The following is a 14013-nucleotide window of genomic DNA, read 5'->3' as shown; positions in this document are numbered from 1 at the left end:
ACCCCTTTCTGCCTTTCTTCACTCAGCTCGCTTTGAAGGGAGGAAATTTGCACTTTTGCACAAGCACGAGCAGCAGCAGCAGCAGGCTGGGGATGAAGTGATTCACAGCAGGGAGAAGGGGGAGGGAGGGAGGGCAGAGGAGTTTGACACTTCACTTCCTTTCACATCAGGTTGACTGTTGTTGCTGCCTTGATCTGATTTGTGTCGTCTGGCTGCTTCTCACTGAGCTTCTGGTGGCTCGTTGACACTGTGATGGATCTGAGGGCTCTTGTGATCATCTCTGCGCTCTTACTCGTGACTAATGGTAAGTCTGCTTTATTGTGGGGCAAACTGGATACTAAAAGCAGAGCAGGCCTCTCAGTCGGTTTGTCTTTGCTGTAACTGTATTGTAGATGCTCAGGGGCACAAGATCAACTCCTCACTTTGTAAAGTGGGCAGGAAAGTCCGTCCTTTAACTCTGCTTTCATCAGACAAACCTTGATGATGAGCAACAATCGAGAGCTTAGAGCTGCGATGTGGAGCTGTGGTTTGAACGACATGTTGTTCACCATGAGGATGAATGAACACTCGGTTTCATGCTAACAAACATCAGGTAGAGCGTGAGGATGACTGTGAACAGTGCATCACACTACAGCACTGAACCGTATAACAGCACGACCATCTCACAGTACCAGCCTGTTGTTGTGTCACAGCTGAAGCTGAGCTGCTTTGTAACCTTTAGATCAACTTCTTAAATGACTATAAAGGTGGCGGTCACTGTGTTACTGAAGCTCCTGCACTAACACGTCCGTGTCACCGATAATTAACGTGGATATTTTACAGTCCGGAGAGTCTGCTGCATCTCGTCGTGTTGGTTTCACCTAACTGGCAGCGTCTCCTCTACCACACCACCAACAATGAGCTAAATACCGTCACGAAGAACTCAAAGCTTGGAGCAGCAGCGTCCTGCTCCTCTGCTGAAGGCCTCTCTGTGGAGCAGGTGCTTCCTCCGCAGCAGCAAACACTTATTTTCACCCCACAAACTTAAAATAGTAAAGATAGTGTGAATACTGGCCTCCCACTCCTATTTGTTCACAGAGTTTAACATGTGCACCGTGGGCTCCAGTGCCTCCCAGCAGCACAAAGCTGTGTCCACGGACCCTAAACACTCAAACACTTTAGACGTGGAAACAAAAGGAACAGCAGGAAACGAGCACTGAGCGTGTTTACTCTGTTTTCAACAACAAAGTCATTTGAACATATCGTCAGGTTTGGAGAGGATTCGCCATCAGTAGTGAAAACACGCAGGAGCGTCAAAGATCGGCCCAGTCAGCCTCACGATGCACTCCAACAAAAATAAAACACAGACACAGCAGCCTGGTGTCCGTGGGTCGTCCTGCCAGTGTCGGTCCGTTTGCTGCTGCGAGTGCAGAGCGCCGCTCCATCGTTGGCGTCTGACCCGCTCTCTATCCAGGCGATTTTGTGGCGACTGTGGCCACAGCCTGACACGTCTGATCGGCCTCTCATCTTTCCATCACCTGAAATCTTGTTTTCAATGAGAAGCTGTTACTGACCGTAACCTGCTGACACAAGCGGCAATTTGAATTCAAGCATCGCAAAGTTTGTCGTAAACCTGAGAAATATTTTTTCTTATAAAGCCGTGAGCTCGAAACACCAAGACAAGAAAAAAATTACTGTTAAACACTCGAACATTAAAATAAATTAAAATAATATTTTAGCCTCTTATTAAACATTTAATTCTCGTCTGTTTTGCATCATCATTGATCACACGACTGGAAAATAATGAAAACTATCAATGTGGGATGTTTACATCTGATTTGCTTTACGGTCGTTCAGCTTCTGTGAACATCACGCAGCAACAACAAAGTTACAGGAGACACACACACTGCATGCAGGAAGTTTTCAAGCATAGTTTTTACACTTTTAATGTTTTGTGTGTTTGCACCAAGCAAGCGTGACTGCAACACGGTTTTAAACTTGTTTTAAAGGGGAAAGAAGTAAAAAACCAGATAAAATAAAACCTCAAAAACAGACTGAAGATTGTTACAAATAACATGATAATAAACCAGATGCAGATTATTCACATCCATTAAAATAAGTTTAAATGTTGATGCTTCGTCTGCTGCACATTATTTCATGCAGTACGTGATGATGCAAACAGAGCGCAGCTAAATAAAAAGGCCACTGACACAAATCCTCCCTGCAGTTACAATCCTGCTGGTTTTACTCAGCGTCAAAACCTTCGTCGTTATCTTAGTGAAGCTGTTAGCGAAGTATCGCCCAGATCATTCTCTGTTCATCTTTCTTTTATTTTGGACTTTAATCTGAGCACAGGGAAAATATTCCTGGTGCGACTCGTCATTAATGTCTCTTTTGTCTTCACCAACATGCTGATATTGAGATTTTCCAGCAGCCAGGCCGATAGCGTTTGTCCTCCGCCGACTGTTCAGGGTGGTGCGCACTCTTGTGTCGATCACTAGTCTGGATAGTGATGAGAAAAAACTGTTTTTCTAACCAAAATAAAAAATGCTGTCATAACACCAAGGCAACAAATTAATGGTAAACTGCTGTGAACTGTAAAACTCATTTTTATTACAACCAGCTGGGCATCACCAACGCTCACAGCGCAGTTACAGCCTGTGTGCTGTAGCTGCATCAGTGCATCCAGAAACAACCGTCAGCTGGAGTTTGGATCTTATTTAATCCACAAATCTTTATGATTAGTTACTAAAGTAAATATAGAGATAACGACGTGCTGTGAGTCGTTTTTACAGGTGATAATTTACCTGGACTGACATCAGTGAGTCTGAAACCTGCTTTAATTGACAGAGAAAAGCTTATTGAACACTGGTTTTACTGGCAGTTTCAGCACAGAGTTCGTCGTTAATCTGAGTATCGCTGTTTCTGCAGAGTTCCTTCATATCTTTGATCAAGTTACTGAACTGTTGATCATCTGTTGGTGTGTGTAGTAAAGCTAATAGAAGAAGAAGCACTGTATAAATGTGTGATTGTGGCTTGTAGTGTGAAAGCAAGTGCTGGAAAAGTGGAACGTACTTAAATACCCTCACAGATACTTCAATATCGGCGCTTCAGCAGCACAATGATCGATGGATCGATAACATGAGACGATCAGTTCGAGAAACTAACAAAGACTCATTTTGAACAGGAAGAGGGAATAAATTCAAGGTGAATTCAAGATGTGATGTTAGTTTAGACCGTCACAAAGGTCACCTGTGGTGCTTTCAGGGTCACAGCAGGCCTCGGATGATCGCTGCCCGAGTGGCTGTCAGCCTCGTGGGCCATTTTTGATCTGCTCGTCGTAGCGCGAACAGTCGTTGTTATCCAAACATGACCACACAATAGAGTTCGTACTCGAGTGGGCACTGAATTATGCTTCAGGAGTAGCACCCAATGACCGGATGCTGTTCATGATATACTCAAAGGGTGATTTTACTGGTCTGATACGTCGGGGACATTTTAACGGTACATTTACTCTTTCTGCTCCGATGCTGCCGAGAGGCTCCCAGAGCTTCTTCCACCTAAAATGATCTTTAAAGCTTCCTGTTCATTCTGATCCACACAGACCTCGACTGTGACACCAGCCAAATAATAAATTAAACAAGAAACAAATACCAGTAAAAATAAATTAAAAATAACATACATATGAAATGTTTTGTGTGTATTCCAGATAAAATTAGTATATTTTATTAGAAAGATAAGTTTGAAATGCGGGTCAGTCTGTTCTGTTCGTCTTTATATAAAAAGCTCTGTACGTGTCTCAGCGGTTTAGCCGTGCACATAGTTTCACTTCTGTTTGCAGAGGCTTTGAAATCATGCCGCTGAAACTTGTCACCGCTACAGCTCAGCGGCACCAAATAAAAGATGGTTTCTGGTGTTTCGAGAATAAGAAGGTGAAATCCAAAAACCCATCAGAGCTCACGCACCCCTGCTGTTTACCAAGGAAGTCATCGCTGATTAAAAACTAAATATCCATCAATGAACTTTGATCTCATTTTTTTTTACAGTTTGTTACTCTAATCATCTCTAATCAACCATCTCGCACAAATTTCCAACATGCGGGACGAAATTCACAAAACTTTACATTTGTAGCATCTTTTCTTCTGGTTTCACCAATTTCCAAAGTGCTTTGAGTTGTTAAAAAAACATCTTTAAAAAACGGTAAAATCCAGCTCGGGCCAAAATACGACCGTAAAATATCAGAAAATAACTTCCTCATAAAAATACGGTTATTGCGCTAATTTCACATGGGATTCTGCCTTTTCAAGTGATTTTAGACATTAAATCAGGAACATTTTAACATGATCAAACAATGAAATTACCTGTAAACAAGGTCAATGAATGTGGCAATATGAACCATAATACGTAAATGTAGAGAAATATACAGTTAACAGGTGGTTTCAATAATAATGGATTGCCCTGGGACAGACTGACAGAGGCGAGGCTGCCGTATCGCACCATCAGCCCCTCTGGCATCACCAGCAGGCGAAGAGTCGTGACCACGGACACAATACCGAGAGCGTCTGAGCCGGGGCTCGAACCGGCAACCTTCTGATCACAGGGCGAACTGCCAACTCTTGAGCCACGATCGCCCTAAACAACAACGATAATAATACTTATGTGATGTAACACAAGCTTATAGGAATCATGTTATTTTCCATAGCATTACATTTGAATTCAACAGCTCGATCTTTCAAATAACGGACAGATATTTGTGAAATCATGTGAATTATTTTAAATATGCTCATGTACAGACAGATACATTTAATAATCATGACAATTATGTTTTATTACATTACAGTGATTTAACGTTAATTTACATTTGAAATGTGAAATCAGTCTATTTACGTAACTTTAATGATATATTAGGATGTTTTCCTACAGTGCAGCCATACCCGCGACCTTGTGGTTGTTAGTTCACGTTCATTGGCCGATGCTTAGCATCATGTTATTATGTGTCCCAACATCCAATGGCATGTCACATTGTTTTCATGGCCACACCCTCCCCCCAGGTGCAGAGGCCTGTTTCTGTTCAGGAATGTTGGGAATACTTTGAGATTTGTATTAATTGTAATTCCTGCCTCTACATTTATTTTTTAAAATATATAATTAGCGCAGTGTGGCCGTGCAATGTTTAAATGTTTTATGTTTTTATTCCTATTAATTATATTTTCACTTGTTACCTCTGAATTATTGAATCAGACCTAGATAACATGAACTTTTCAGCACAATTATAATTCAAATACTTCTTTAATTATTGATTATTCTCATTAATTTTCGATCATTTTATATATTTTTCCATAGTATTACATTTGAATTTAACAGATCATTCTCTCACATAACAAATATTTGTTAAATCATGATACATTTCTGATTCTGTATTTTTACAATCTAAATATGTACAAAAAATATATTTAAAAACAAGTAAATTGTGTTTTACTATATTTACAGTGATGTTATGTTATTTTACCTTTGACATGTAAAATCACCGTCTACTTATGTAAATGTAATGATATTCTAGAAGAACAGAACAAAACTGTAAAATACACAGTAAGATACGTTGACATTACATCCTGAATGTGCGTCTGCAGTTGTTCACATGTTTATATGCTGTAAGCTGCAGGAGCTTAGCTGGGTCATAGTCGGCTTCACAGCAACGACCGTCCAATGGAAGATAAACTTCAAGGATGCTGTTCCTTAAAAAATCTTTTCGTTTGTTGTTTTTTATTTTCTCACAAACATCATCTTAAAGAATATCTTTGTTTCTCTTTTGTTCCATGTTTCTTGTAACTTTATTCTTCCCTGCAGGTCGTCTTCATAAGGTTTGATTCACAGCGTCTCTGGTCCACAACAGAGGGATACATTCATTATTGTTGTACTTTTGTTATACTAACTGATATGTGTCCTCCAGGAAATAGCCAGACTCCAAATTATACCCAAACTGGAAACTACACTGTCAGCTCCATCTCCCTGACTAGCAGTCCTGTGACGATTGCCACCACCTCTAAAACTACAAACTCTGAGAATAAAGCGCCCGATGCAGTCACTTCTTCAACCAAATGTAAAGGTAATGTTATGGTAATCCTGCATCCACCGCTTCCTGTTTGGTCAAAAAACAAACACAATTCATTTGAAAGATGTTTGTCAGATCAGAGCCATAGCTGGATCAGACTGAAGGCAGAGATCATCAAGGTGACAGCATTACTGAGAGAGTAGCAAACAACAGCCTGTGCTCAAAGGCTGCTCTGCTGTCTGTCTGCAGATCTTTGTAGATGTTCAACGCTGACAATTCCATGTCGTGTGGTTTGACTTGTTTTTTCTCTGCAGACTTTAAGTTGTGCATTTAAGAACTGCAACACATGTGATTTAAATTTATGATCGACAAACCAGTTGTGATCTTGGAGTGTAGACAGCACTGAGGGAAAATAAATACATGATTCTGTATTGGTAATGTATGCCAGGCCTCAGAAACACTAACAAACATTACCTGTAAACATGGGTCGTCACTGCACTCACAAACACATCTAGGGTGGAAATGATGCTGTGGTTTCACTGGATGAAAACCATGAATGCCATGACTTCTGACCTGAGGAGAGGAGGCACCCTCTCTGTGACGGTATAAGCACTAGTGCAGCTGACAACTCGTCTTCTATAAATATGCTGAAAAAAAATCAAAGGAAGTCTTGAATCTCAGTGGGGAAACAAACCAAGCTGGATATGTAAACTGATCTGGCCCGGGGCGTGAGAAGATCCCACACTGTTTGATGGAAATGTAAAGTATCACCCTACAGAGGGCTGAATTCAAAGACAGGTGCTGCGGGCTAGTCCATTTTACCTAAATTTCTTTGCAGCAATAGAGCATGCACACAAGCCCCATGTGTTTGTATGCATGCCTGACAACATTGGGACCTAATACCTAACCCTGACTCCTAATGAGGAGGAATGTGTACCAGTGTAGGATCCAAGGGTGCAGGCATTTCATCCTGAAAGCTCATGGCAGTCAGGGTGCTGTTGCCTGCAGAGGCCTGTGACATCATGTAGATGTGTCCCATCACTGATGCAGCATCCAGAAGAATGTTACAGCAGCGTGCTTCTCTAGACCCTCTCACGTCGGTCACATGTGCTCAGTCAACATGCTCTCATCTGTGAAAAGCACATTGTGCCAGTTCTGGTGTTCTATGCCAAACACCAGTCCAACTCCATGGTGCCAGGCAGTAAGCCCAGAGCCCACTCGAGGATGTTGCCTGCTCAGGCCACCCTCATGAAGTCTGTTTCTGATTGTTTGGTCAGAACAATCAGAATCGGTTACCTGCCAAAGGATCTTTTGCAGCTCTGGAAATGCTCATCTTGTTGCTCCTTGCACAAAGGAGCAGGTACTGGTCCTCCTGATGGACCTTCTACAGCCCTATCTGCCTTTCTCTTGGACTGTGCTGGGACACAGCAAACCTTTTGGCAATATCACTTATTGATGTTCCATTCTGGAGGAGTTGGACTAATTGCACAAACTCTGTGGGGTCCAAGCATCACCTCATGCTGCTGGTAGTGACACTAACCTCAGCCAAACGCAAAACTAGTGAAGAAACAGTCAGAAAAGACGAGGAAGGAAAAATATTGGCCTCCACCTGTAAAACCATTCATGTTTCGGAGGTTGTCTCATTGTTGTTCCTGAACATGTTGGTCATTTCGTGAACACAGTAGCAGCTGAAACTAATAAACTAATCACTGACCCCCTCTGCTACTTAACTGATCAGAGCAACTTCCCAAAAGTCTAACTGGCTTCATGCTGTACTCTGATAAAAACGTGGAGCGGTCTGTGTAAAACCACATTAATGCTACATGGCAGATTCTTCACAAAAATGTTATTTCAAAAAGATGATGCCAAACCTTTGTACTGTTATCAAATAAATCAATTATCTGTATATTATTGCGTTAAACTATTATTTGTACCTTACACAGAATACCAGCTTTCATACATACAGTATATGTGCTATTCAGATAATATGTGTGTTTGCATGTTTGTGTGTGTCCAGCTGAGAAGGACACGGCACAGCTGAAGACCTACAAAGTGATGACAGCGTTGCTCTTCTGCATATTGCTCATCCTTTTCCTGATGCGCTTCACCAGACCGACTGTGAAAGCCCTGCAGAAGAGATGTGAGTGCACACACGGTCCACAGGCTTTTGTCAGAATAAAATAGAATAGATGACGTGCTGTTGGAAGACTTCAGATTCACATTGATGCATACTCAGTATTTCAGATAGTGAAATCCAAGAAAGTTCATTCTGCACATCTGGAAATGGCGTTTTCAATGAGGGTACCATTTCGTTAATCCAAGTGACTTCTTTAGTCTCAGGTTTCCCCAACATTATAAACAGCACATTTGCACAATGACCAATAGGATCAGCTCCATTGGCACAAACAGAGTAACATAGTGTACACTGGTAAGGGCCAGGAGGATCGATGAGTCAAGGAGACCATCTCTGAATTGAGGAGGGGCCTAAGGGTACATCTGTCACCATCTTACAATGATGTGATTGCAGCCATTAAACTCTCTGTGGATGGTACTCATGGTATTGATCAGTGGTCATGTGACAATTTGCATATTAATGATCATGAAACTGACCTCACAGCCCATTGTTAGCCAGTGGTGCTAGATTTGGTCACTTTGTCAATGAACCGATGAATAGAATCATCTGGGAGTGTTTTTAATTGGTACACAACAGAGAAACGAGAGCATGGCATGGCTAACGTGCTGACACACATGTTCACTGTTGATTTCCAGTTTCAGACAGGAGGCAGAATCGTTGGATAGGACCAACACAGAGTCACAGCGGTGAGTCAGCACTCTCAGCTCTAATATCATTGATCACATACTGTATTTCAAAATAGTGCCCTGTTGGATATATGGTCATGTAAGAAGTGTTTCACAGGACTCGATGGACTCGATGGCTCGTGGAACTCCTGTTTGTAACAATGTTGCTTTAGATTGTTTCCAGACAGTTGCTGTGCTTGGTTTTTACCAAATATGGAATTGTGCATTATGGCCACGGATTTCATTTTTGGTCTCATTGATCCAAATACTGTTCCAGAAGTCTTGTGTTTGGTTCAAATGCAACTTTAAGTTGTCTCCCATGTTCTTTTTTTAAGAAAAGAGGTTTACCTGGAAATCCTTCCAAAGAACCTGTACTTGTTGAGTCTTTTTCATATTGTACTATAATCAGCATTCACAAGCCTGTAGATTCAATTCAATTCAATTCAATTCAATTTTATTTATATAGCGCCAAATCACAACAAAAGTCGCCTCAAGGCGCTTCATAGATACAGAGAAAAGCCCAACAATCATATGACACCCTATGAGCAGCACTTTGGCGACAGTGGGAAGGAAAAACTCCCTTTTAACAGGAAGAAACCTCCAGCAGAACCAGGCCCAGGGAGGGGCGGGGCCATCTGCTGCGACCGGTTGATTAAACTGAGATGTTGCTCCTGGGTGTTTTGACGTTTCTTTGAGCAAACCCAGACATCTTGCAGTCCTCGAGTGGACCATGAACTATCTAAGCCATATCTATCCATCCATCCAAATCAGGGGCTTATTCCATTGGTCCCAGGGCAAGAGGATGGGAACATGTATATGACTGATTGTAATATATAGAGACAGACCACCATTCAGCAAGTAAATTATAACTTAGGGCCTTCTTGCTATGAGACAACAATGGAAACAATCACATCGCCACGCCACAACCTCCTCTGTACAGCATAATACTCTAGAGTCACATGTGAGGCCATCTGAATGACAGGTAAGGCTTGACTCAGATTGGGTCAAATATGAGGAAAAAAGAAAATCTGAAAGGTCGACCATGACAAGAATCAAGGTGTTGCAATGGCACAAAGTCCAGACTTCAAAGCGTTTGAAGAGGTCTCTCTCCTCCAAGTCTCTGTTAGTACATGAATAATTGATCAACAAATCGATTAACTCTGCCTTACAGAAACCTGGTTGCAGCAGGATGATTGTGTTGGTTTAAATTAATCAACACCCCCGAGTCATTCTAACTACCAGAAACCTCGAAGCACAGGCCGAGGGGGCGGTATTTAAAAGTAGAATGGGAGGCAGTGTCACGTTCAGTTAACGGACTGATGCACAGACCAGAAATCCAGTTAGTTTATTGATACAGACAACACCAGGTGATACTATATACAATGTGCTGGAGGGAAAGGAAGGGGATCAGACGCGCTGGGTTACACAAATCCACAAACTCGTCCACGAGATGACAGGCAGGCAGGGAAAGGTCCGGGAAAGATCTGTACACAGAAACTTTAGTTAGAGGCGAACAGACGGAAACAACTCACAGATTCTGATTCTCAAACTACTGAGCGACTGACGCTGATAGCTCAACGATCCAGCGACGAGTAGCACAGTGCTGCTATCTTAAGTAGGGCTCACGATTACGCAGATAGGCAGCAGGTGTGGAGATGGCAGGTGCGTGGGCCAGGGGAGGGAGCCCATAATGAGCATTGCCCCGGCAGGAGAGAGAGAGCAAAAACAACAAAAACACATGTTGCCTAATGCAGGATCAGCTGGTGAGCCACAGGCACCATGACAGGCAGAGCCTTCAGTTTTCAGGCCCCTCTTCTGTGGGACCAGCTTCCAGTTTGATTCAGGAGACAGACACTATCTCTACTTTTAAGACTGCCCAATGCAGTCACGTCTGCCGGGGATTCCCATGATGCATTGCGTTTTTCCTTTCAGTCACCCTTTTCACTCTCTATGTGTTAACAGACCTCTCTGCACTGAATCATACTTGTTATTAATCTCTGGCTCTCTTCCTTTTCTCACCCCAACCAATCACAGCAGATGGCCCCGCCCCTCCCTGAGCCTGGTTCTGCTGGAGGTTTCTTCCTGTTAAAAGGGAGTTTTTCCTTCCCACTGTCACCAAAGTGCTGCTCATAGGGGGTCATATGATTGTAGGGTTTTTCTCTGTATGTGTTATTGTAGGGTCGACCTTACAGTATGAAGCACCTTGAGGTGACTGTTGTTGTCATTCGGTGCTATATAAATAAAGTTGAATTGAATTGAATTTTAAATTCTGTGACAGGCAGAATAAGGATCTGCGAGAGACAGTCATACACAATATGATTACTTAAGGTTATTGCTGCTAAAGGTGGTTCCACAAGCTATTGACTCATAAAGTTTATGTAATTGTCTTCTTCACAGGACTGCACTCATAAATGTACATGGGTGCTTTGTTGATGATCAGAAAGATAAAGGAAAAACACGTAGACATATAAAAAAGTAATGGATCTCTTTATGTCTCTTTCAGTGTCTTATCATCGAGGGAAAACTGCAGTTACAAATAATGATGGAGATAAGAGACACTCCTACCCTGGTAACACACACAAGTCAAATAATATGTATAATTATTTCCTCCTTTAATTCTTTACAATATTTGAGAAAAATGCATTTCAAATTTTAGAATTTAATTGTTACATACATGTACATATTTTTACAAGTGCAAAAGTAATAGGACGAGTCACTGGTAAGGTCATAAAAGAGGTCATAATTAGGCTGAACAGAAGAAAAACATCACAGGTGGAGGAAACTTTAGGACTGTCCAAATCAGTTATTGGTCCCGTCTGTAAAAGAGGAGTACTGAACAACCACCTGAACTGACCACGGGAGGTAAACGACGTGGAAACATTTTTATCCCTGATTTAACAAAGACTTCAGCATCTAGCCACATCAATAATATTCTCAAAGACCAGGCATGTTGTTATGAAAAGTATATGAAATATATATAATATATAAATCCAGACAGTGTGTGTGTGTGTGTGTGTGTGTAGACGGGTATTAACATCTTTGTGGGGACCGTAATCCAGGTCCCCACGAGTTTGAGAGTCAAAATGTGGTTTTAGTGTCAGGATTACAATTAGGTTATGGTGGGTTTAGGATAAGGGTCAGGCATCATTTTTGATGGTTAGGGTTAGCACCTAGGGAAAGCACTGTGTCAACGAGATGTCCCCACAAGGCCATGAATACACACACACGTGTGTGTGTGTGTGTGTGTGTGTGTGTATACACAGGAGTTCATGTTGTTGCTTTAAATCTGATGTCTCTCCTGCCGACAGCTCTGGATCGTTTGGTAATCTCTGACAGCAGAGAGCCTTCATCCAATAGGAACAGTGACTACAACCTCTGACTTGCATCTTCCTCCATCATCTTCCTCCGTCATCTTCCTCCGTCATCTTCCTCCATCATCTTCCTCCGTCATCTTCCTCCGTCATAATCACTGTCATCATTGTCTTATGTGAGCTGGAAATGTAGTATATTTTCATTTGTAACTATATTTCACCTATTTTGTGAGTCTATCAAGAAGTCACAAATTTAGCTTCAAAGTTATGTAAAAGTGAGTTTCATTGTGCCTCACCACTGTGAGAGATCCACTGTGAGAGATCCACTGTGAGAGAACAAAAACATTGCACAGGGTCTCATCCCTGCCTTACAGACGGCAGCTACAACACCAACCCAAAAACTGTAGACCACACACACACACACACACACACACACACACACACACACACACACACACACACACACACACACAATATTGTAGTAGATAAAATCCAAATCAATTCTTGTTTTGAAAGTGACGTCATTGCTGTGCATTAAGCCACCCTGGAAAAGAACAAAGGAGTCATTAAAGGAGCTTCATCAAATCAGACATCTGTTTATAGTTTGTTGTCAAGTGCCAATCATGTTTATATCAATAAAACATACAGGATGTAGCACACACAGATCTCCAAGTTTACATTAATGTAGTTGAGTTTTTTCTCAATCACACAGCTATAAAATCACAGTCATATATAACCTTAGTGCAAAGCTGCCCATGTTTCTGTGTCTGAATGTAACTCTTTGTTTCTTTTTGGTTACACCACCTGCAGCTTTGTCCAAATTACTCTTGACACTGAAACATTTTTACATTCATACATGTTGTGCAAAGCCTGTAACTTAACCATGAATAAACATACGACAGAGACAGGACCATTTAAATCATTTCTACATCTCTGACATCCTCATCCTCTCAAACTTTAACAAAATCCTTTGCCCTGTTTTGCAGAGCCTTATCTCCATCACAGTTTAGTTTTAGTTCAGTTTAATCTATTAATATCTCACACACATAAACATTTTAATTAGGGTCTCTGCCCTACAGTGTGAAGCACCTTGAGACAACTTCTGTGTTTAAATATAACTAAATTGAATAAAGTTTTGAATTCATCACATTCTGACGTGTTCATGAACAACAAACTCCTGGGTGGAGTTCGGCTCACATCACCCAATGATTCAGAAGAATCCACCGAGCAATTAGAAATGTCTAAAGTTGTTTTTTAATTTATTGTTTAATATGAAAGTTAGACATCAAGAAGGATTGAAAACAGAAAAAGCACTCCAGTTTTTTAAATGGTAACCTGCAGATAAATGTTTTTCTGTGCTTTATTCTATTAAATATTGTGTCTGATTGAGTATAACTTTAGTGTTCGTGCAGGTAGTGGCCTCAGCGGCTTCACAGTACTTTTCACTTTACTTTTTACTTTGCTTGCTTACAAGTTTCACAACCTGAACTCTTTGTGCATGAATAACCAACGATGACCCTGAGAACTGCAGGAACAATCTTCAACATGTTGTAAATATTCTCCTCATCAAAAGATGGAAAAGAACAATTGGAGTGTAACATGGTAATATAGCACTGTTTGTCACAAGTAAAATGATTCAAGTTGACCTGATTGTTTCTTTGAACACTTTGTTGATTTTAAAGACAGAGAGACAAAGAAAATGGGGAAAGCAGGGATGAAGGTGGTTACCGAGTGCAGAGATGTGGTTTCCTTTGCCGTTGACACCAGCTTCCTGTTTGTGTTATTTCTGGTGCAATCTGTACGTCTTCCCTCTTGTCTTTCATTACCTCTCTCATGTTCTCTTCTCATTTCTATCAGCCCTTCCTTGTTCAT

The 14013-nt window shown here is 41.4% G+C and overlaps 1 protein-coding gene across 1 annotated transcript; it reads left to right on the top strand.

Moving 5' to 3' along the window:
• The first annotated feature begins 241 nt into the window (after positions 1-241).
• cd5 (CD5 molecule) lies at positions 242-13073 on the top strand. Its single transcript, XM_035915794.2, has 6 exons — positions 242-304; positions 5930-6085; positions 8049-8171; positions 8801-8851; positions 11334-11399; positions 12139-13073. The coding sequence occupies exons 1-6, from the start codon at positions 253-255 to the stop codon at positions 12207-12209; spliced, it is 519 nt and encodes a 172-aa protein (XP_035771687.1). The 5' UTR covers positions 242-252; the 3' UTR covers positions 12210-13073.
• The last annotated feature ends 940 nt before the right edge of the window (positions 13074-14013 follow it).

The sequence above is a fragment of the Neolamprologus brichardi genome, chromosome 9 (genome assembly GCF_056152115.1).
Source record: "Neolamprologus brichardi isolate AB-2024 chromosome 9, ASM5615211v1, whole genome shotgun sequence".
Lineage (NCBI taxonomy): Eukaryota > Metazoa > Chordata > Actinopteri > Cichliformes > Cichlidae > Neolamprologus > Neolamprologus brichardi.
Note: the sequence above shows the minus strand (reverse complement) of the source record. Positions and strands in the feature narration are given on the sequence as shown.